The following is a 23,182-nucleotide window of genomic DNA, read 5'->3' as shown; positions in this document are numbered from 1 at the left end:
AAAAAATGAAAATAAATAAAATAAAATCCTCACTTTCCCTGGCACAAAATAACAACAAAATCAAAACTTAATTTAAAAAAAATAAAAATGTAGAATAAAAAGATATAACAATTCAAATGGTGAAATATATATAAGGGATATAGGACAGTCTCCACCTTATATCAGGAAAGGCCTAATAAACAGCTCTCTCAATTTAATGAGGCTTTAAGCATACAATCACATTGCTAATTAAACACTCTTTCCCACCTTCCTCCATTCCCAAAACCATTCCTAATCACCCTTTCTAAAGTCAGTAGTAACTGTTTTGCAATGTAATACAAAATCTTGACTTTGTAGCTAGATTTTGAATATCATTATCATCTTCTTTAGAAGCCTTCTTACTCCTAAAATGCAGATGCTTTCAAGTAACCCCTCACTGAGTGTTGCCTCTACTTATCTAACTTCCTTACTAGCTCTCACCATATATGCAGATATAGGATAGTGGCCAAATTCTTTTGGTGAACTCCAACATAATAATCATCTCTCACCCATAAAGAAATTGGTTCAATATTTAGTTCAACATTTTGAATCTCTCAGGAAATCTATTAAAATTTATAATAAATATTAAGTAATGAGAGTATTTTATGACATTTTTGGCAAAAAAAAAAAAGTCCTTAACCATTGCAAAAAGAACTACAAAGGACAAATTCTTTCAAATTCAAAAGTAATTGTTTTAAACCAATTAATGCTATAAGGTTTAAGCATTAGACAAAGTATTCTTATTACCCAAATAAGTCTATTCATATTTTATGACAGTTCTTACCTATGGTAGTTCTTAAAATAATTGACACTCTGTTTTCTAATGGACTCTTGCAAAACTTCAGATTTGCTACCACAAAATTCTTCTCCAACTTGCATCAACCTAGTTGGATAAAAAGATTTATATAAATTTCAGCAAGATCCTTATTACAGAACAAAGTAGTCCAGGTCATCTTTCTTCAAAGATAACAAACCATAAAAATGGATGTTCGAAGAAATTCTAACGTTTACAAATTCATTATGGTTTACAGACACCCAAAGGACAGAAATATTTAAACACACTCACAACACCCCCAGCAGAAATTAATTATGAATGTTCAATTGTCTTTATTTCCATGAAAAAGTTATACATAACTCACTGATTCATGATTTCTTTGATTATCATCGAATGACTCAAACTAAAGAATAAAATAAGATCTCACACAGTACCTGCTGATTATATCCAAAACAAAGATGAAATCATCATATTTAAATATAGACAAATCTGTTCCAAGCAAGTAGGTTTTTACTTTTAGCTGAACATCCTGCAAAACAAAACAAAAAAATATTTCAAGTAAACCCAAAATATAGATTATAAGTTCCCAGAACCATTTATTCTATAGTTACACATTAAAATGAGACAGGAATACATTCTTAAGAATATATAGTCCAATAATCAATATTCTTACAGTGATATCACAAAGAAAATCCATAAACAGCAGATATAAAAATAGTAATGGTGACAATCATCACTATTAATACATACACATATGCAAGATAAAAATTATATCCTCGTCTTGGATATGATGATAAAAGTCATCATCATTTATGTGTGGCTTGGTAGGCTAGAAACCCCAAAATAATCAATTCAAAAATAATTAGAATCATCAATTCAAAAATAATTAGAATAAGATAACTACATGATTATGTGCAATATATAAAAATTAAGTTTTCGTGTATTTCTGCTATAGTATCTTAAAATGAGACTCCATTTAAAATAAATATTAAAAATATAATATACTTAGGAGTAACTTTAATAGGCAACATTACACCTGTAAGAAAAAGCTAATAACTCTAACAGGATACAAAAGAAATGTCAATAAAATGAGAGTCAATAAAATGAGAGAAATGTCAATAAAATGAGACTGAGTGAGTGTAAAGACGTCAACTTTTCCAAATTAATGTAGCGGCTCATTAATGTGATTCTAACCAAAATCACAAAAAAACTTTTCCTATGAACAATCATTCTAAAATTCACCAGAAATAAGAAACAACCCTGAATAAAAAACCTCTTTTTAAAATATAAAGCTTTGAAGAGATGGAGTAAAAGTTGTAAATAATGTTGAAAGACTTGTCCTAACTGTACTAAATTTATTAAAAACTATTTTTTAAAAAAGAATACTACCAATGCCCAAAGAATCAACAAAATAGGACAAACAACTCAGAAATGGTGCTAATATATATACAACAGTTTAATAAACAACAGTAAAAACTACTGTTTGCTGATTGTTTACTTTTTATCAGCATTACACTAAGAACTTTACATATTATCTTTAATCCTAAAGCACGTCTGTTGAACAGGCATTTATTAACCTTCTAAGAGAAGAAAAACTGAACACAGGTCAAGTAATTGCCTAAATTCACATGCCCCGTGAATGACAAGGCTAAGACTTGAATTCTGGTCTCTCTACCTTCAGAGTCTCCTCATTCCACTAGACCTTGCTATGAAGAAGCATAACACATAAAGACACAAGAAAAAAGATTATTCAGAAAGTAGCAGAGGAAAAATCAACTAGATTTGGGGGGAGAAACTCCTCTCTCTCTTTATATCCCATACCAAAAGACATATAAATGGATTAGATAACTGTTTTCGTATGTTTGCAAAAGATTAAAAATTAACCCAATAAAGCAAAAATATTTTCTGAGTACTTATTCAGTGTTCTAGGCAATATTCCAGGTATTAGGGATATAGCAATTAATATAAAGTTTAGATAAATATCTATACTACCAGATGAATGTTGGCTTTACATAGGAAAAAAGTATTTTAAGAATAAATGTAGCACAGATAATTGAACTCAAGTTGGAAGAGGCAAGTCTGGTCTCAAAACAGAGGTAAAACTCCTGCCCAGTCGGCCCCCAGCCCGACCCTCCCCCATCACCATCACCACTGCCACTGGGGAAGGAGGGCCAAGATCCAAAGGAACCAGAGCAGTCAAGAAAACAGTTTTTTTGGTGGTCTGAGCTTTGAACCTACACATGACAGTTTAAAAGAACATTCTGAAAAATGGGGAACACTTACGGAGTATGTGGTGATGAGAAATCCCCAAACAAAATGTTCCAAGGGTTTTGGTTTTATGACTTATGCTTGTGTTGAAGAGGTGTATGCAGCAACCTGTGCTTGACCACACATGGTTGATGGGCCTGCACTGGAATCAAAGAGAGCTATTTCTAGAGAGGATTTTGTAAAGCTTGGTGCCCATCTCACAGTGAAGAAAATTTTCGTTGGTGGCATTAAAGAAGATACAGAAGAATATAATTTGAGAGACTATTTTGAAATGTATGGCAGGATTGAAACCAAAGAAATTATGGAAGAGAGGCAGAATGGAAAAAAGAGAGGATTTGCTTTTGTAACTTTTGATGATCATGATAGAGTTGATCAAATTGTTGTTCAGAAATACCACACTATTAATGGGCGTAACTGTGAAGTGAAAAAGACCCTTTCTAAAAAAGAAAGGCCGTCTGCTGGATCACAAGACATCATGGAGGTGGCTCTGGCAACTTGATGGGTTGTGGTGGAAACTTCTGTAGAAGAGGTAGCTATGGTGGTAGAGGTGGTGGCAGCAGAGGTGCCTTATGGAGGAGGTGATGGTAGTAGATATAATGGATTTGGAATTGATGGTGGCAACCATGGTGGTGGTTATAGTATAGAGAAGGCAATGGTGGTGCTAGACCAGGATATGGACAGTAAGAAGGTGGATATGGTGGCAGTGGTAGAGGATAGGATGGATGGTTACAATGAAGAAGGAAATTTTGGAGGTAACTATGGTGGTGGTAGGAACCACAATGATTTTGGAAATTTTAGTGGACAATAGCAATCAAATTATGGACCCATGAATGGGGACAGTTTTGGTGGAAGAAGCTTGCGCAGTCCCTATCGTGGTGATTTTGGATCTGGTGATGGAAGTGGTGGATACGGTAGCAGCAGGTTCTAAAATAATTCAGAAGAAAAGGGCTACAGATCTTAGCAGGAGAGAGAGCAAGGAGTTGTCAGGAAAGCTGCAGGTTACTTTGAGACATTCATCCCAAATGCATTAGAGGAACTGTAAAAATCTGCCACAGAAGGAACGATGATCCACAGTCAGAAAAGTTACTGCAGCTTAAACAGGAAAGCCTGCTTGTTTAGGATGGCCATAGCCACAGCTATTAATTAATGCAATGTAGTGTCAATTAGATGTACATTCCTGGGGTCTTTCATCTTGTACAGCTTTGTCTTTCTCTTTTCATTACATCAGGTAGATAGCCCTGTAAATTGTGGTAACGGTACCAGGAATAAAAAATTAAGGAATTTTTAACTTGAAAAAAAGAAGAAATGTAGCATAAGTCACAAAGGATAAAGGTCAATGGATTGACCTCATAAAAATGCTGATCATCTGCACATTAAAAATATAGTAAGTGAAAAAAGACAGACAAATGATATACAAAAGATTACCCATTATCATATAAATCATTATCACATAAATCACCTATAAGCAAAAAACATGAGCAAATAATTCACAAATCAATAATTAATGGATTTTTAAATGTTCAGCTTCTCTAATAATTAAAGAACTATGAATTAAAACACTAACAAAAATATAAACAGATTGAATTGCCCAATTAAAAGATAAACTTTCTCTCTCAAAAAAACATTTCTTTTACGTTATAGAGGACACAACGAAACATGATCCAAAAGCATTTAAAATAAAGGGACAGTCAAAGGAAAATATGAACAAAATAAATACAGCAATGGTAATAATAAAGCAAACCAGAATTCACGGCAAAATGCCTCAGGACAAAAGAACTATATATTTTTTTAAATTAATGAAGGGAATTACATACAAAGAAGGTAGGTAAAGTAGTTATTAGCATTGCAGCATCAATCAACATAGCATCCAAGTATAAAAAGCAAAAGCTAACGTTAGAAATAAAACAAAAACCTGACAAAATTACAATCCTTCTGGAAGATTAAAACTCCTCCCACAGAGTTACAAAGGCCAAGGAAACAAAGAAAAAATAAAGATATAGATTAGAATAATGCAATTAATTATAAGCTTGCTTTAATATACACATAGAACTTAACTCCTACCACAAAGAAGAAATACACGGTTGTTTTCCAAATGCTCAAGCAAAAATTTTTAAAGTGGGTGGCATTCTAGGATATAAAGAAAATCCCAAATTTGCAAAAAGTAGATATATTGCAACCCCAATGCTCTATAGTAAAAAGAAATAAGAAGCATAAGAATAATATGAATAATTTCTTACATATCAAATATATAAATACGAAAATGAAAATCTTGGAAGATCGAGACTTTCATATAGTTAGATTTGCAAGCTCCATAAGGTCAAGTACCAATGGGTTCACCACCATGTTCTTAAATCCACGGTGTCTGCCAAACGGTACAAGTGATACAACCTTTTTTCTTACAGATTTTCTATTTGAGTCCAAATGCATGGAAAATATTCTAAAAATGTTCATATCAAAAATCACAGTCATTCTGATTTTGAGTTTATTTTTTATGTTAAAAAGTTAAATATCTTCTTATGCTTTTCATTTTTCATTATCTCTATAATAAATTTATAATAAATGTATATAAATTGTCACATGCTAACTTGTGCTTTGGATTTCAAGATTTCAGATGTTAGAAATGTATTATGGCACATATAGCATACACATTTAATACCCCCAATGGGGTCTAAGGCATATCCCCAAACAAAACACATTAATATTCCTGCAACATATAAATGTTCACTTTAATGAGATAAATAAATACTACAAAAAAGCTTAACGACAATACAGGTCTGGTTCTGCTGCTGAATGAATTCAAATCAGGTCAGCTTTTGCCTGCTGAATGTGTTATCAAAAACATTTGTTTTTCAGAGCTTCTGCTTTTTTCAATTGAATTAAGCCTTATAATTTCAATAAATACTCAATGAGTTCCTATAGTATGCAAAATTCTATTTTAGAACTATTGAGAACTGGGTGGGGGGCAAAGGAGACTTGGGAGTGGTGGAGATGAAGATATTCTAAAGCCTTGAAATCTACAACACAATAATCTATAGTGAAAAGCATGATCACGTCCCACCGGCCAAACGCTTAAGTTAGAATGGTTTTACTAAACCTCATATTTAGCAGATTTTCCTATATCTGGAATGACATAAAGTTGCCAGACTGAATGGAAACTAGCTATATAAAATATCAGGTCAATATTTCAAAGCACAGAATTACCAGAAATTCTATCATGGATTTTACAATTTCAACTATATACAATTAGTGTCTATTAGTAGGAGAATAAATCAGGAGATTAAATCAGAAACAACTCATATCTGACCTCAGATGTATATCTAATGAGTATGAGATGTATATTTAATGAATATGAGATTTCCCTTTCCAGTATACATAATACTCAGAAAAAAGTCAGCCCAAACCCATAATTAATGGTAAATTAAAAAGTAGTTTAATATATAATAAAGGCCATATATGAAAACCCCACAGCTAACATACTCAATGGTAAAAAAACCGAGAGCTTTTCCTCCAAGATCAGGAACAAGACAAAGATGCTACTCTTGCTACTTTTATTCAACACAGTACTGGATGTCCTAGCCACACCAGACAAGAAAAAGAAAGAAGCATCCATCCATATCTGTAAGGAAGAGCTTAAACTGTCACTGGCAGATGACAGGATATTATACATAGAAAACCTGAAAGACTTGACCAAAAAACTACTAGAAATAATAAATGAATTCAAGTAAAGTTGTAAAACAAAAATTAATACCTAGAAATTGGCAGCGTTTCTATAAACTAATAACAGAGTAGCAGAAAGAGAAATAAAGAAAATAATTTCACTTACTATTGTGCCGAAAGGAATAAAATGCCTAGGAACAAACTTAACCAAAAAGGTGAATGACCTTTACTCTGAAAACTATGAAACACTGACAAAATAAACAGAAGATGACACAAACAAATGGTAAGATACTCCATGTTTGTGAACTGGAAGAACTAATATTGTTAAAATGTCCACACTACCCAAAGCTACCTACAGATTTAATGTAATCCCTATCAAAATATCAATAGCATTTTTCACAGAACTAGAATAAATAATCCTAAAATTTGTATGGAACCATGAAAAAGACCCCAAATACCCAAAGCAATCTTGAGAAAAAGCAACAAAGCTGGAGGTATTATAATTCCAGATTTCAAGATATACTACAAAGCTATAGTAATCAAAAAATCATAATCAAAACAGTATGGGACTGGCACAAAAACGGACACACAGATCAATGGAACGGAAGAGAGATCCTAGAAATAAACCTATCCTTGTATGGTCAATTAATCTATGATAAAGGAGGCAAGAATATACACTGCGGAAAAGATGGTCTCTTCGATAAATGATTCTGGGAAAACCGGACAGCTATACATGCAAAATAATGAAACTGGACCACCACAGTTTCATTAATTTTTTGAGGAACCATACACAAAAACTCAAATTAAGGGCACCTGGGTGCCTCAGTCAGTTAGGCATCCAACTCCTGATGTCAGCTCAGGTCATGATCTCCAGGTCCTGAGATAAGTCCTGACACTGGGCTCTGGGCTCAGCACAGAGTCTGCTTGTCCCTCTCCCTCCACCTACTTGTGCTCTCGCTCTCTCTATAAATAAATAAAATCTTTAAAGAAAAAAAAAATCCTCAAAATGAATTAAAGACCTAAATGTGAGACCTGAAACTATAAAACTCCTAAAAGAACACACAAGCAGTAATCTCTTGGGCATTAGCCTTAGCGACATCTTTATAGTTATGTCTCCTCAGGCAAGGTAAACAAAAGCAAAAATAAGGTATTGGGACTAGACCGAAATAAAAAACTTTACATGGTGAAAGAAACCATCAACAAAATGGAATGGCAACCTACTGAATGGGAGAAGATATTTGCAAATGCATGTTGTCCCCTTCCGAAAATAAAAGAGGATACATTTTCAGATTTGCTTCACAACATTTGTTTTCCAAAAAAAAAATCATTTTAATTCTCATATGTTGTAAGCCCATGTAAAATTTTAAAGAGTTGATACCCAAAATATATAAAGAAATTATACAACTCAACACCAAAAAACCCAAATAATCCAATTAAAAATAGGCAGAGGACCAGAGCAGACATTTTTCCAAAGAAGACATATAGATGGCCAACAGACACATGAAAAGATGCTCAATGTCACTAATCATCAGGGAAATGCAAATCAAAACCACAATGAGATATCACCTTATAAGTGTTAAAATGGCTAAAATCAAAAAGACAAGAAGTAACAAGTGTTGCCGAGGATGTGAAAAAAAGAAACCCTTGTGCACTATTGGTAGGAATGTAAATCAGTGCAGCCACCATGGAAAGCAGGGTTGAGGTTCCTCAAAAAATTAAAAATAGAACTACCATATGATCCAAAAGAGCAGTCCAAAAAGAACAAAAAAGAGTTATGTTCAAAGAAATTACACTTCTATCTAGGAAATAATAAATTTTAACAAATTAACAAATTTAATTATCTGACAATAACAACTACGCTACTAAACTGCAAAAGAAAAGTTAAAGAAGATATGTTTGGCCGATAAACACATAAGATGCCCACAAGGCACAAAAATCATAGACTGAGAAAAAAAGTTTTTCATCTATACTAGATTTCAGCCCAAATATGTCACCTATTTAGTTATCCTTTTCTAAAATTAATAGAAAAGGAAAGAAAACACAAATGAAATAAACAGTATCTCAATAAGAAAGGAATTTCTTTAGGAAAGCATACATTTGCTAGGACACTAAAAGCAAAAATGTATTAAAGGAATATATGTATATATCCAATGGAGATTTTCAAATTAAAAGATTTATAGTCAAATACAACTGTGAACTAAATTATAGAAATTAAAGGATAGATTTAGTCCAAAAAAAAACTAACATAGAATTAACTCTATAGGAATGCAAGTACAGAAAATTCAAACACTGAATTTCTAAAACAACTTAGACATGAAAGTTTTTATTGTTTTTGTAAAAAAATAATTTAAAAAACCCAAACCTGCCATATTCGTGTAAGTCCATGTTCTAATTTCTTTTTTATGTAGCCACGATCAAAATTAGTTTCTTCAGTACCCATATTACTCCCTTCTGAAAATAAAAGAGAATACACATTTTCAGATTTGCTTCACAACTTTTTTATTTTCCAAAAAGAAATCATTTTAACTTTCATATATTGTAAGCCTCTGTAAAATATAGAAAATATGTTCAATATTTATACAATCAAAACAATGTCAAAAATAGGTGTTAGGATTAAATGCATTCAATAACATACATAAACTTAGACCATGAAATGTTAAGTATTTTATAACTAAGACCACTCAGTACATATGCGATTGGAGCTGGGATTCCAAGTTGGATAGTGTGATCCCAGAGATGGGGTTCTCAATGACATATACTGCCTGCTGTCAGGGCATTACCAGGCCCATTAACCTAATTATCAGTTATTGTGCATGTTAACAAGAGTACAGATTGCAGAACTGCTCATGCAGTAAGGTAATGATGCACATGTTTTATATTTTTCATGATCCAGAATAGTCTTATCCAGTCTAGATAAATAATCTAACAATGTCCAATTCAATAGGTGAGAGCAATGACTTGCTTGAAAACACATTTCCCCCTAAAAGCAACTGAAAATACATGTATATATATGTTTATTAAAAAGATTATGCCTTTTTGTGAATAAACTGTGTGGAACAACTGAGGATATTATTTCATCTTAGGCTAGCAGGGTGAGCGCTGGTAACCAGCAAAAGGCCCTTGTAGGCCAGGCCCCATATTCATGCCGAGTGTACATCTGACCAACGGCTTAACCTTTATTGTCTGCACGGTCTGGCTATTACGGACCCAGCAGCTCAGGACAGTGCACCTGGATGACAGCTTTTGAGTTTTCTTTTAAAATGGTAAAGTGTCAGGATATCAGTAGTATCACTGTAGTGCCACAGCAGATGACCTCTTGAGACCCTATCAGCTTTAGGAAGTTCTGTGAAGAAAAAGATTCAAATTACTCCCACAACTGTATTCCTTAATGTGAATATGAAAGGAATAATTTCAGGTGAATAAATGACTTTTTCAAATTCAATATATTGTCAGATGTTAGGCTAATCAGAGTCCTGAATATTCTTAAGATACCCAGAATCAGGTTAAGGAATTCTAGCAAACAGTACTAAGTACTAAGTATATAAGGCTCAAACAGTGTTTTGACTCTACACCCCAGTGAAAATACATACATATATAAAACAATACATGCAAACTATGAGCCTGAAGCAAAAAAGCAAACTTCACTATGATGAATATGTATCGTCCCCTAAACTCTTATATCTAAAGTGTGTATTAACTTTGTTTCAAACTTCCTTTCTGGTTTCTCCTTAAATAATGTACTAGAAAAGGGAAAAGCGATGCTGAAATGTCTTAATAGTTTCTGCACCTAGAAAAAAATAAAGGTTGCCAAAACTGGATAAACTTGTGAAGCTGTGGAGTCCCAGTAAGCCCAGCAATTCCCTAAGTAACTTGAAATTTAAAAAAAAAAAAAAAAAAAGCCTGTGGACATTTCATCATCATCATCATTATTATCTCTGGACCCATTTCCTTTGATATTAACAACAACCAGTGTAAGCACTTTACATTATCCCTAAACTTTACAGCAAACCTACAAGTAGATGAGTTACTACCCTATGGAGCTGTTTGTTTTGATTTTTTTAACCTCCCACTTTAAGAAGGAAGCTGAGGCCTGGAGAAGATAAACTTCTTCACATTCTTGTCTTTGGAAAATGGCAATCAAAATCTGAAGCCAGGTATCTCTGACTGCAATGCCGATGCTCTCAGAGGTGGTACAGGGATGGGAGTATAGGAGCTGGGTAAAAACAGTCTGGCCTAGAAACATGGCTCAGTGCCCACCCCTTTTCTCTGCTTTCTCCTCTTTCCCTTCCTTTACCATCTCTCCAGCAATATTTCTAAAAGGATGAAAAGCCCTCTATAGAATTTTCCTCTGTTATTTTTTGCTATCTATATTTACTATCTCTATTAATAAGCAGCTTCTTATGAGTCAAGACAAATATTAAACTTATATCTTCTATACTACCAGAATCCTACAATAAGATATGTGTTCTTCCACCCACCCAAACACAGAAATCAAGCACCTCAGAAATTAGAAGTTACTAAAATAATTTAATTGACTAGCTACATTAAATTGTATGCAATACAAAAAAACCTGTGCAGTATAATTTATTTTGTTCATATTAAACAGAATGCTGATAAAAACATTTATTACTCTTAAAAGTATATTGAATACTTATCTATTGTTCAAGGATAATCACTTAAGATATATAATTATACAAATGAAGTAATTTAAATATAATGTCTAGTTAATATAATTTCTCAAAGATTTGTTCTTTACGTAGCTGACTATACCATAGTCATTTAAAGTTGTGTTTTCCATTCAAAGATTAATATTTTAAAACCTTTTTTTTAAGGAAATTGTAAGTCCTACTGTGTTTTCAAAGGAAGAAAAGTATGTATGTTTTTTAATTTTTAAAAGACTTTATTTATTTGTTTATTTATTTATTGGGAACCCAGCATGGGGCTATATCCAGGACCCTGGAATTATGACCTGAGCCAAAGGCAGACACTTAACTAACTGAGCCACCCAGGCACTCCAGAAAAGTATAATGATTAATTCTTAGAATCTAGCTTTATTAGTACAACTTGAAAATTAGCAAATAGATTTAATATTAAACATAAGCGTAAATTGGACAAAGTCTTACCTAATTTGCAATTAATTTTTTTAAAAGCCCCTTGTTAATAATTTAGTCCTAAAGCATCACCACATATTCCTGAAAACTGGTAATATCTATCACTTAAGAAGTCCTTTGGCCCAGTTAATCCCCAAAGGTAATGGAGCTTTTATAGAAGCTGAATGACTTTCTTTGGTGAATACTTAACCTGTGGGTCACTAAAGTTCCTGAAATGGCTATCCTTTTTTTTTTTTTTTATCCTTATTCCAGAAATATAGCATATTTATACTTGTTTTTAAAATAATCTCCTACCAGAAGCAGAAGTAGTATCCTCATTGTCATGCTTTTCATGCCATTCCATAGTCCTGTAATAGCTGAGCATAACTTCCCACAGTGCTTTGCACAGGTCAGCAAGGCATGGAATATAGCTGTCTGGTGTAACATGCTGAAGAAAATGAGAAAACCCAACTTTAAAAATTATCACAACTTGCAAAAAGGAAATCAATCCAGCATGTCATTTGTGTTAAGTACCTTTGACAATGTCTAAATTCTAGAAACCATGTGGATATTATAAATATTTCATATCAATTAATAACATTTAAAAATAATGTTTTACATAACATAGCTATGAAACAATATGTAGTCTCAAATCTCCCTAATGAAAGTGAGTAGATTTTTTCCCTCTCTGTCCTTTGTATAAACTACCAGCTTATCATTCTGCCCTTTTTTCCCCACAGGTAGGGTGATGCCTCCATTCTATTTGGCAGGCTTTCTGTCTGTGATAACGGAGCATTTGCTTCATCATTTGAGATCTCCTAGCATTTCTTCCTTTTGCAATCAATCTACCACACTAATCATGTTGATAAAACACTGAAAGGCTAGTAAGACAGGTATACGTTAAGCCCTCCCAAGTAAACAGCTAGAAGAAATAAGCTACATAGCAAATACAGCTATGGTGTGATTGAAGCTTAAGATAGCACAGGTTGGTAGTGGTCCCCTCTCTTTCAAAACATTTTTTCTCTCCATAATGATCTTTCCCGCCTCTAAGCTCCATATTTATTAAAACATTCATCAAGCAATTAATAAAAACATGAACTTGTATGGCTCAGTTCACTTTTGTGCAAGCATGTCAAATCTCTGTAACTCAACTAGGAGGTAGTAAAATAAAGGAGTTATTAAACTCCGGAGTCAGACTACCCAAGTTGGCTTCATGCCAAGAATGGCAGAATGGTTCAATCTAACAAAATCTATTAATATAATTCACCATATTAACAGTCTAACAAGAAAAACCAAATGATTATCCTAATAGAAGCTGGAATAAACCTTCTGAACAAATTCAACAGCTGTTCCTAATAATAACTTATAAAAAATGGATGGATATTTCTTTAAGATAAGGAAACTAAGGCATACCCACTGTGGTCAGGAACAAGACAAGGATGCCCACTATCCCCACCACTATTTAACAATGTTCTGGAAGTATTAGCCAATGCAATTAGACTAGAGAAAAGAGGAAGAAGCAAATAAACTGGAAAAGAAGAAATCAAACTATTTCCATCTGCAAATGACATAATATATCTAGAATATAATTCTTAGAGAATCAATAATATAATTAACTCAAACAATAAAATAATTTAGTAAAGTAGCAGGATATAAAATTAATGCAAAACCAATAGCATTCATATATACAAATAACAATACACCCCTCATATCATACACAAGAATAAGCTCCAAATGGTAAGAGATCTAAATGCAAAAAATAAAACTATACTAGTACTAGAAGAAAACTTGAGTTAATTCGTTTCTCAACTTGATACAAGGAAAGGCTTTTTAACTATGACTTCAAACTTCAGAGGTAGTAAAATGTAAAATCTGATACGTTTTAGTACATTAAAAAAGAATTTACATGGCAAAACAAAACATCATAAGCAAAGTCAAAAGACAAATGACAAACCTGAAAAAATATTCACAACATATATCACAACAAAGAGTCAATATCCTGCATTTATAAAGAACTCTTTAAAGTTTGGAGAAAAAGACCAAACATCCTATACAAGAATGGGAAGAAATCACAAGCAAACTGTACAAATCAAGATACAAAAATGGCCATTAAACCTAAGAAAACATGTCCAACTTCACTCATTAATAGGGCAAATGTACATTAAAGCTACAATAAGACACAAATTCTCACTCATCAGATTGGTGAGAATTTTAAAGCTGACCATTAACAAAAATACTCTCCTTGACTTAGGCAATATCTAGCCAAGATCCTCTAAGCTCTCTTCTCAGCCAGTCCTCATTCTTGGCCTATAAAGACTTGAACAAAACACTAACATAGTTTCTAACAGCTCAAGGCTGCATCCCTAGGCTGACCCTAGTCCCCGTTAGAGTGCCTCCCTGAGAAAACTCAAGCCTGCCAAAAGAATTTACTGTCTGTTCCAGCCAACACCTGAAGATAGGGCCCCCGTCTCCCAGCCTCTGAGGGAGAGAATGGGAGTCTAACTTAAATAAGCCCCAGTTAGCAAACACAGATGGACTTCACAGGGACTAACCACCACTTCCTGTTCTCTGTAATTTTTCAATCCCTGACTCTGAGCCCCGCCTCATCCCCCTCCCTTTAAAATGCCCAGTCACCTCTGTACAAATGAAGTTAAGCCTCATTCACACCGGATTCTTTTCCTTATTTCAACAGTATGTTACTGGCTAAAATCTGTCCATACAGCTTTAATTTAATATTTGGCTTTGTTTATCTTTGACACTCTATATATTCTGTTGTCAAGGCTGTGAAAAAGCACCCATTATCATACATTGCTGGTGGGAATGAAAAATGATATAACCCTATACAAGGGAATTTGGCATTGTTTAACAAAACTACATGTGCATATTCCCTTTGACCCAGGAATCCTACTTCTAGGAATTTATTCTTTTTTTTTTTTTTTAAAGATTTTATTTATTTATTTGACAGAGATAGAGACAGCCAGAGAGAGAAGGAACACAAGCAGGGGGAGTGGGAGAGGAAGAAGCAGGCTCATAGCAGAGGAGCCTGATGTGGGGCTCGATCCCGTAACCGGGATCACGCCCTGAGCTGAAGGCGGACGCTTAACCGCTGTGCCACCCAGGCGCCCCTCTAGGAATTTATTCTTAAGATACAACTCAAACAATGCGAAACTATATATGCGCAGGGTTATTCATTGTGAAGGATTATTTGTAACTGTGAAATACTGGAATCTATCTAAATGTCCAAACAGGAGATTGGTTGAATAAACTACTGTTCATACACACAAAAGAGTACTACACAACTATGAAAAATAATAAGCTGATACAAGCATATTTATACTTTTTTAATTAAAAAAAATTTTTCCTGGTAACCATCTGTTTGTTCTCTATAGTTAAGAGTCTGTTTTTTGGTTTGTCTCTTTTTTTTAACTTTGTTCATTTGTTTTGTTTCTAAAAGTCCACATAAATTTTTTCTCTGACAGACATATTTCACTTAGCATTATATTCTCAAGCTCCATCCAGGAAGGGAGGTAGGTAAGGGGATGGGTAAAATAGGTGAAGGGGATTAAGAGTACATTTATCTTGGGGGAGCCTGGATGGCTCAAGTCAGTTAAGCACCCGACTCTTTGGCTCAGGTCATGAGATTGAGCCTGCATCAGGCTCCACACCCAGTGTGGAGCCTGCTTAAGAGTCTCTCTCCCTCTCCCTCTGCCCCCACCCCCCGTTCATGCTCTCTTGCTCTCAAAAAAAAAAAAAAAAAAAAAGAAAAAAGAGTACACTTATCTTGATGAGTACCAAGTAATGTATTGAATTGCTGAATCACTATATTGTACATCTGAAACTAATAACACACTGTATGTTAACAACATTGGAATTAAAATTTTTTAAAAACTTCCCCTTCATGACATACATATATGAGAAAGGAAAAAATTTTAAATTATATGTATAATATATGTTATATATACAATATATATAAAAAATATATATTTAAAATTATATATATCATAAGAAATAGAAAAAATTTGATGCATATATCTGATATCACAAAAATAAACAGAGGGAAGATAAACAAGAAAACACTTAAGTTAGGTACCTTTACAAGGTGAGGTTGGGGATGAAATGAAAGAAATGTAATAAGTGACACTTCTCTAAATATACCACATTGGCTATAAATATTCACAGAAGAATTAGAATGACCATCCAGATTTACACATGGCTTGCAGAGATTCATATAAAATATTTTTTCATACTTAAGCCATAATTTGGAGTAATTTCTTATGTTTACATTTCATGTTTATTTTTGTAATTATCACCTTTACAATGAACCAGTCTTGATTTTTTTCCCTCCTTGGTTTATTTTTATCCCACCATTACATATCTCTTAGCAGACACATGTAATAAAAACTTGATATTGATGCACAAGGTCAGGAAAAAGCTAAAAGCAGAGGGCAAAGAAAAGAAAAAAAATTACAAAAAAGTTCTGGGCTGTAACTCAACAATTGTTCACCTGAATAAAGATACTCTTTTACAAGTCAATTTTTTTTCACCCTCATAAACTCAACTTTACATAAATTCATGTAAATAAATTTAATCTAATTATTTCCCAACATTCTTTTGGGTAGATAAAAGGAAGACAGTGTTAGTCTTATTTCTTCCCAAAGAAAAATTACAACTATACAAATAACTGTGTTATAGTTCACCAATTAATTTTTATTATACTTGTCACAGTTTAACAAACCAGAAAACTGAACCTTAGAACTACTACTACCTTCTATTTTCTACCCAGCCACAGTCTAGCTACATTATTTGCCTATTTATTTGAGGAAAAGGAGGTTCTTTACTATGTTACCTCTTGATGATTTGTTGAAATTTAATGGGTTTGGATGAGATACACAAAGATGTATATGTAAACTCTTTTCCAAAAAAAGTTGAAATTACTGAAGTTACAGCAAGTTTTTTTCTCACCAAACAGATCCAAGTGTAAATAATTCACAAATCTAGCTAAACCACTGCACACACCTGCAAGTCTTCCAAAAGAACACAAATTGCATTATCTTCACAAATAAGACTATGATGTACTGAGCACCAGATAACAAGATGACTCTTGCCTAAATTTATATTCTAAAACAGAAACAAATGTAGAGATTCATTGTACTAAATACATATACAGTAAATAGTTTAAGGAAAGAGGGCAAGGTGGAATAGATAAAAAATATTGTTTTCAATACATTTAAGCCCAGATGTGTTAATTTCTGCAGATGAAGACCATGCTGGCAATAAGATAAAAGAGTCATTTCGTTTTAAAACTGGACTACAAAAACCACTTTCCTCTGTACCATGGAACCAAATGATGTCAACTCTCATAGCAACAAATGCTTCTCATGCTTTTAACACCTTATTACTAAAATCATTTGCAATTAGTGTTCTCTCATCAATTTACAAAAATCACCTCTAAATTTAAAGTAAGAATCTTTTCACATGGACGTGGGTAAATCATAACTATAACAAAAGAAATTCAAAGAAACCAGCATATAAAGCAAATAATTGCATAAGTAACCAAAAAATTAAAGGCCAGGAAGCGAATTTGAGTTTCTGCATTAACAGCCCATTGAAACTTCCACTCAGACATCTATTCTTCCTCACACCAGCAGGGCATAATAGAAAGAGGCCTACAGAAGGAACTAGAAGCCCTGGGCCCAGCCTGCACTAGTTCCACAACATAGGGGTCACATGCCCTTACACAACAAAACCACTGGGGACTGAAGTTTCACCTTTCATAAAACAGTGCTAGAGATTCCTGGATCTGCCTACCTCATTACAAGTTTAATCCACCCACTAATTACTAAATACTTAAAACTTCCATCTCAGTTCAAGTCCCAATTAAGGGACGATTCATTCAGGATAAGACCAGAAATACTAAGGCAGGGGAATGCCACACTGTAATTCCAGTTCCATGTTCGTATCACCTATAAATAGTGATGAAAGTCTTGACTTGATCCATTTAGAAAATATTCACAGTGAGACACCCCAAAGTACTACAACAACATGTCTTTAAATTCTGTTTTAAAAATTAAGAATATATGGGAAATAGAAATTTAATTATCAAATATTTTTTGTGTTCTAGGGCTATTCTCCATTGCCATTCTTTGTCTGAAAGCCAGTAGTGTCAACATATCCAGCAAAAGTTGTGAGGTGAGCGGAAAAGAAAAAAAGGACAGTATTTTAGAAATGTCAGAAGAAACATGCAGAAAAGAAAGAATATTTTAATATAATTTTTTAAAAAATCCATAGCCTCTATACAGATAACATACATATCTAGTACCTCTGAGGATTATAAAAGGTATTCTAAGGGGCAGGATTTAGAGAATATTCACAAATCTGGATGTTATAATGTAAAAAGTCCAACATAGCATTTCCACTATGCTTCACTCTTCAAACATCAAAATAGGCATCTTAATCAAATTTTGATTAACACTTTAAAAAATCCACAGATATGATATCTTATTTCATCATTGTCAGCTAAGAGTAACACTTTGCACCTTCCATTTCTGCTATTTATCTACCTCAACCAACCTACCTGGTTAAAATAAAAAGGATGAAATTAGCTTAGTAAAACCAGCAACATCTCAGCCTTAATTATAATCAAACAATAAGTAAGAATCTAGAGGCCATTTTGGTATCTGACAATTAAGCTAATAAATACAAAATAATCAGCATTCATGTGTACAGGGAAAGGGATAAAAGCAGACATCACTGATGAGGAGTATAAATTGAAACACACTTTCTGGAGGGCAATTTTGGAAAAATGAACCAAGAGCCTTATAAATGCAAAGCCTTTGACAATGCAATTTCATTTCTCATCGCTTATCCTAAATAAAGATGTGTGCAAAGATTTAGCTTTAAGAATATTTACTACAGTGTTGTTCATAATGACAAAAGCTAGAAATAAAATAAGTATCTAAGAATAGGAAACTGGTTAATTAATCCATAAGATCTTACACTGAAATACTGTCAAGCTATTAAAAGTTATGTGGGTAGCATATTTACTGAAATGAAAAATTATTTATAACATAGAAAGTGGGAAAAATGTTATAAAACTGTGTGTACAGCATAATCTTACTTTCAAAAGCTATTTGCTTACATACACATTAAAAGAACCAGCTTTGCATGCATAAATATTAATTTTTATTTTCTTCTTTTTGCTTATGTATATTTTTCTACAATTAATGTTTTACTTGTAGGATTTCAAACGTATATTTTTAAGAGTAAACATTATGTTAATTAATGATTGCTTAATTCGTGCAACTATTTATATAATCTACATTCTGTCTAACTCTATAAAGACTCTAAATAATGTAAGAACATATGAATACAGAACTAGTTTAAGTCAGAAAACAGTCAGCAAAAGGATAAGGAGGCAGTTAATTCTATAGAGAAGCAAAAACATGATTGTTTGATGAGAGACAGTATATTCTTCATACCAAAAAATGCCCTGAGAATTTGGGACTAGAAACATGTTTTTGACTAAAAAGAGGAATTTGTCTTTAGGTTTCTATATGAACATCAAAATAAACTATATGTTCAACAGAGATCTTACTAAAGATATTTACTAAACCCCTGACACTGAATCCAGTATCAAGAGATATCACTTATAAGAATAAAAATGTTAAAGCCTAGAAGAATAGAACGTTAGACCAGCTGTCAGTTTGTCTTTCTATGATGTATGCACATAAAGCATCTGTAAAAGTACATGGCACAGAAGTGCCTGGGTGGCTCAGTCAGCTGAGTGTCCAACTGTTTATTTCAGCTCAGGGCCTGATCTCAGGGTCGTGAGATGAAGCTCCAAGTCAGGATTTGTGCTCTGCTCGGAGTCTGCTTGAGATTCTCTCTCTCTGCCCCTCTGCTCCACAACCCCCCCCCTTCTAAAATAAATAAAATCTTTAAAAAAAGAAGTACCTGGAACACAAAAGGTGTACAATGTTGGTTTTCTTTCCCTCATACTTAACATAAATTTGAACTGTGTCAACACCATACCAATTAGAGACAAAGAGGGCAATCCAATTACCCAAGAAATATTTACTAAACACCTCCAATGTGCCAGACTCTGAGAAAACATAAACTGAAATGATTTCAAAAAGTTTTTTCTAAAAAACTCCATTTTTCACCAAATTTATTACTACATTATCAAGTTCATTTCAAAAACAGAACTCAAAACTCATTAAGCTCATTTGGAAATGAAAAACTGAAAAATGGGAAAACTTCAGCAAGCTTTAGCCAGCTCTATTATCATAAAAGTAATCAATAACATCCTAATTAACATCTTAATATAAGCTTCCCAGGGAAATCCAACAGCCTGCCAAAGAAGGTGGTATTTTTTTTTTTAAACCGATGCATACTTCATAAACTTTCAAATGACCTACAAAAAGTTTCTCTGCAAGGTCATTAAATAAAGAGCATCCACTTGGTGTCTATAAATCTTTCCACAGACTGGTATCAACATGTAGGGGTACATCAACGTTCATGTAATCACAAACAAGGCTTAATTTTTTAAAGTAAATAAAATGACCACTAAGCCCATTTACATTGGCCCTTTCTAGAAATGAATGAGGTTTTATACGACATCGGCCAAAGCAACCTTTTTCATGACACATCTCCAAAAGCAAGAGAAACAAAAGATAAAATGAACTTGTGGGACTTCATCAAGATAGAAAGCTTCTGCACAGCCAAGGAAACAGTCAAAAAAACTAAGAGACAGCCCACGGAATGGGAGAATATATTTGCAAAGGACACTACAGATAAAGGACTGGTATCCAAGATCTACAAAGAACTTCTCAAACTCAATACACAAGAAACAAATAAACAAATCAAAAAATGTGCAGAAGATATGAACAGACACTTTTCCAATGAAGACATACAAATGGCTAACAGACACATGAAAAAATGTTCAAAATCATTAGCCATCAGGGAAATTCAAATCAAAACCACACTGAGATACCACCTTACGCCAGTTAGAATGGCAAAGATAGACAAGGCAAGAAACAACAATTGTTGGAGAGGATGTGGAGAAAGGGGATCCCTCCTACATTGTTGGTGGGAATGCAAGTTGGTACAGCCACTCTGGAAAACAGTGTGGAGGTCCCTTAAAAAGTTAAAAATTGAACTACCCTATGACCCAGCCATTGCACTACTGGGTGTTTACCCCAAAGATACAGACGTAGTAAAGAGAAGGGCCATATGCACCCCAATGTTCATAGCTGCATTGTCCACAATAGCCAAATCATGGAAGGAGCCGAGATGCCCTTCAACAGATGACTGGATTAAGAAGCTGTGGTCCATATATACAATGGAATATTACTCAGCTATCAGAAAGAACGAATTCTCAACATTTGCTGCAACATGGACGGCACTGGAGGAGATAATGCTAAGTGAAATAAGTCAAGCAGAGAAACACAATTATCATATGATTTCTCTCATCTATGGAACATAAGAACTAGGAAGATCGGTAGGGGAAGAAAGGGATAAAGAAGGGGGGTAATCAGAAGGGGTAATGAAGCATGAGAGACTATGTACTATGAGAAACACACTGAGGGCCTCGGGGGGGCGGTGAATGGGATAGACTGGTGATGGGTAGTAAGGAGGGCACGTATTGCATGGTGCACTGGGTGTTATACACAACTAATGAATCATCGAACTTTACATCGGAAACTGGGGATGTACTGTATGGTGACTAACATAATATAATTTAAAAAATTTAAAAAAAAAGAAATGAATGAGGTTTAATTCTCATTTGAAAATTTTGCTAAGTATTAGTCATTTATTTGTGCTTCAAAATAATGTACATATTTTTAAAAGAGCCTAAATTACTTATCTAACAACTGTACGCCAAAACATTCAAGAAAAACAGGAAAACCAGACTGAAAGATATACTATAAAAAGAAAAATTGTGCTTCTAATTAAATCATTCAGAAAACATTGTTTAGGGACGCCTGGGTAGCGCAGTCGTTAGGCGTCTGCCTTCGGCTCAGGGCGTGATCCCGGCATTCCGGGATCGAGTCCCACATCGGGCTCCTCCGCTATGAGCCTGCTTCTTCCTCTCCCACTCTCCCTGCTTGTGTTCCCTCCCTTGCTGGCTATCTCTGTCAAATAAATAAATAAAAAATCTTTAAAAAAAAAAAAAGAAAAGAAAACATTGTTTAGTAAAGAAAGAAAAGTAAGTATATTCAATTACAAAATAATTTCAAAAAGCTCAAAACCAACTAAACTTTTAACCTCGGAGCAATGGCTGACAGGACACAAATGGCAGAAATGTCATAATGGGATAGGATGCTGCCGGCCTTAAGAACTCTGAAGTTCTCGGTTTACCAGAGTAAATAGAAACAGAACACTAATTTTGCCCCGGATTTCTTTGTATCAAAAGATATCAAAAGATTTAGTTCAATTTCATTCTAGCCCATTTAGTAATAGATATGAGTGGTTTAAAATAATACTATGAACAAGGGCAAGCAGATGATTAGACCTCTTCATTTCCAATCCCTTTCCACTTAAAGGAAACAAAATTGTTCCTGTTTATAGGAACTCCATCCCTCTCTCAACTCTGATGAGTATACTTTCATGTATTTCATTTTTTAATGTTATATTTAAACTCTATGATTAAGGACTTCCTTCAAAATATTGCTGTTATACAGAGAAAACCAACTGCCCAAATGCCTGAACTCTTTCTTCTCATTTCTAAACTCTATCGGTCAACACCTCACGCATCTCCTGAGGGCTCTGCTGCTTCTTTCTTACCTGACGTTCCATTGCCACATACACTCTCCCACTAGCACATCCTCAGTAAGTATTCTCAGTTACTTTTAATCGGGGCTAAAATGATTCCCAAATGCTACATATTGAAAAATCAAGAACCTTACATTCATTCTAATACAAGACTCCTTCACAGATCATCTCCCTTGCCTGAGCTGTGCCATTCCAGATCCTTTATATGTGTTCTCACCAGGAAAACATATTGAAATTTCCTTTCATCAGTTTATTTATTAAATTTCTAAGGGTTGCTTCCATCTTTCCTCTCCTGAGCTAATCACCTTCATTTATAGAACTCAGTTACTAAAAGGTCACATCTTTTCATCAAACTAATAAACAAATCTGATGAGAAATAATTTCTTCCTAATCTTCCCTGGCTTAAACAGGTCAAATAGAATTCGATATTATAACACAAATTAAAACTTAGGTTTCAAAGAGAGAGCCACATCCCTGTCTGCCTGTGGCAGCATTGACTTAAATACTTCTAAGAGGCCTGGGGTAATTTCTGAACTTTAATTTTTTATTGAGAATTGTGCCAAAGAAAATGGGCCATCTTAAAATGCATCAAATGCTTCAC

General features: G+C 33.9%; 1 protein-coding gene and 1 pseudogene across 2 annotated transcripts in view; one reads left to right on the top strand and one right to left on the bottom strand.

The window, feature by feature from the left end:
• Nucleotides 1-23,182, bottom strand: part of VPS50 (VPS50 subunit of EARP/GARPII complex) — a 131,077-nt gene that overhangs the window by 64,123 nt on the left and 43,772 nt on the right. For both annotated transcript variants that reach the window (XM_034667735.1, XM_002918239.4), the window contains exons 13-16: nt 12,124-12,256; nt 9,081-9,169; nt 1,228-1,322; nt 803-901 (exon numbers count right to left, since the gene is read on the bottom strand). In XM_034667735.1, coding sequence (XP_034523626.1) covers nt 803-901; nt 1,228-1,322; nt 9,081-9,169; nt 12,124-12,256 — 416 coding nt within the window. The remainder of the gene's footprint in view (nt 1-802; nt 902-1,227; nt 1,323-9,080; nt 9,170-12,123; nt 12,257-23,182) is intronic.
• On the top strand, nt 2,960-3,989 carry LOC105237181 (annotated as a pseudogene).

The sequence above is a fragment of the Ailuropoda melanoleuca genome, chromosome 1, assembly GCF_002007445.2.
Source record: "Ailuropoda melanoleuca isolate Jingjing chromosome 1, ASM200744v2, whole genome shotgun sequence".
In the NCBI taxonomy this organism is placed as follows: Eukaryota; Metazoa; Chordata; class Mammalia; order Carnivora; family Ursidae; genus Ailuropoda; species Ailuropoda melanoleuca.
Note: the sequence above shows the minus strand (reverse complement) of the source record. Positions and strands in the feature narration are given on the sequence as shown.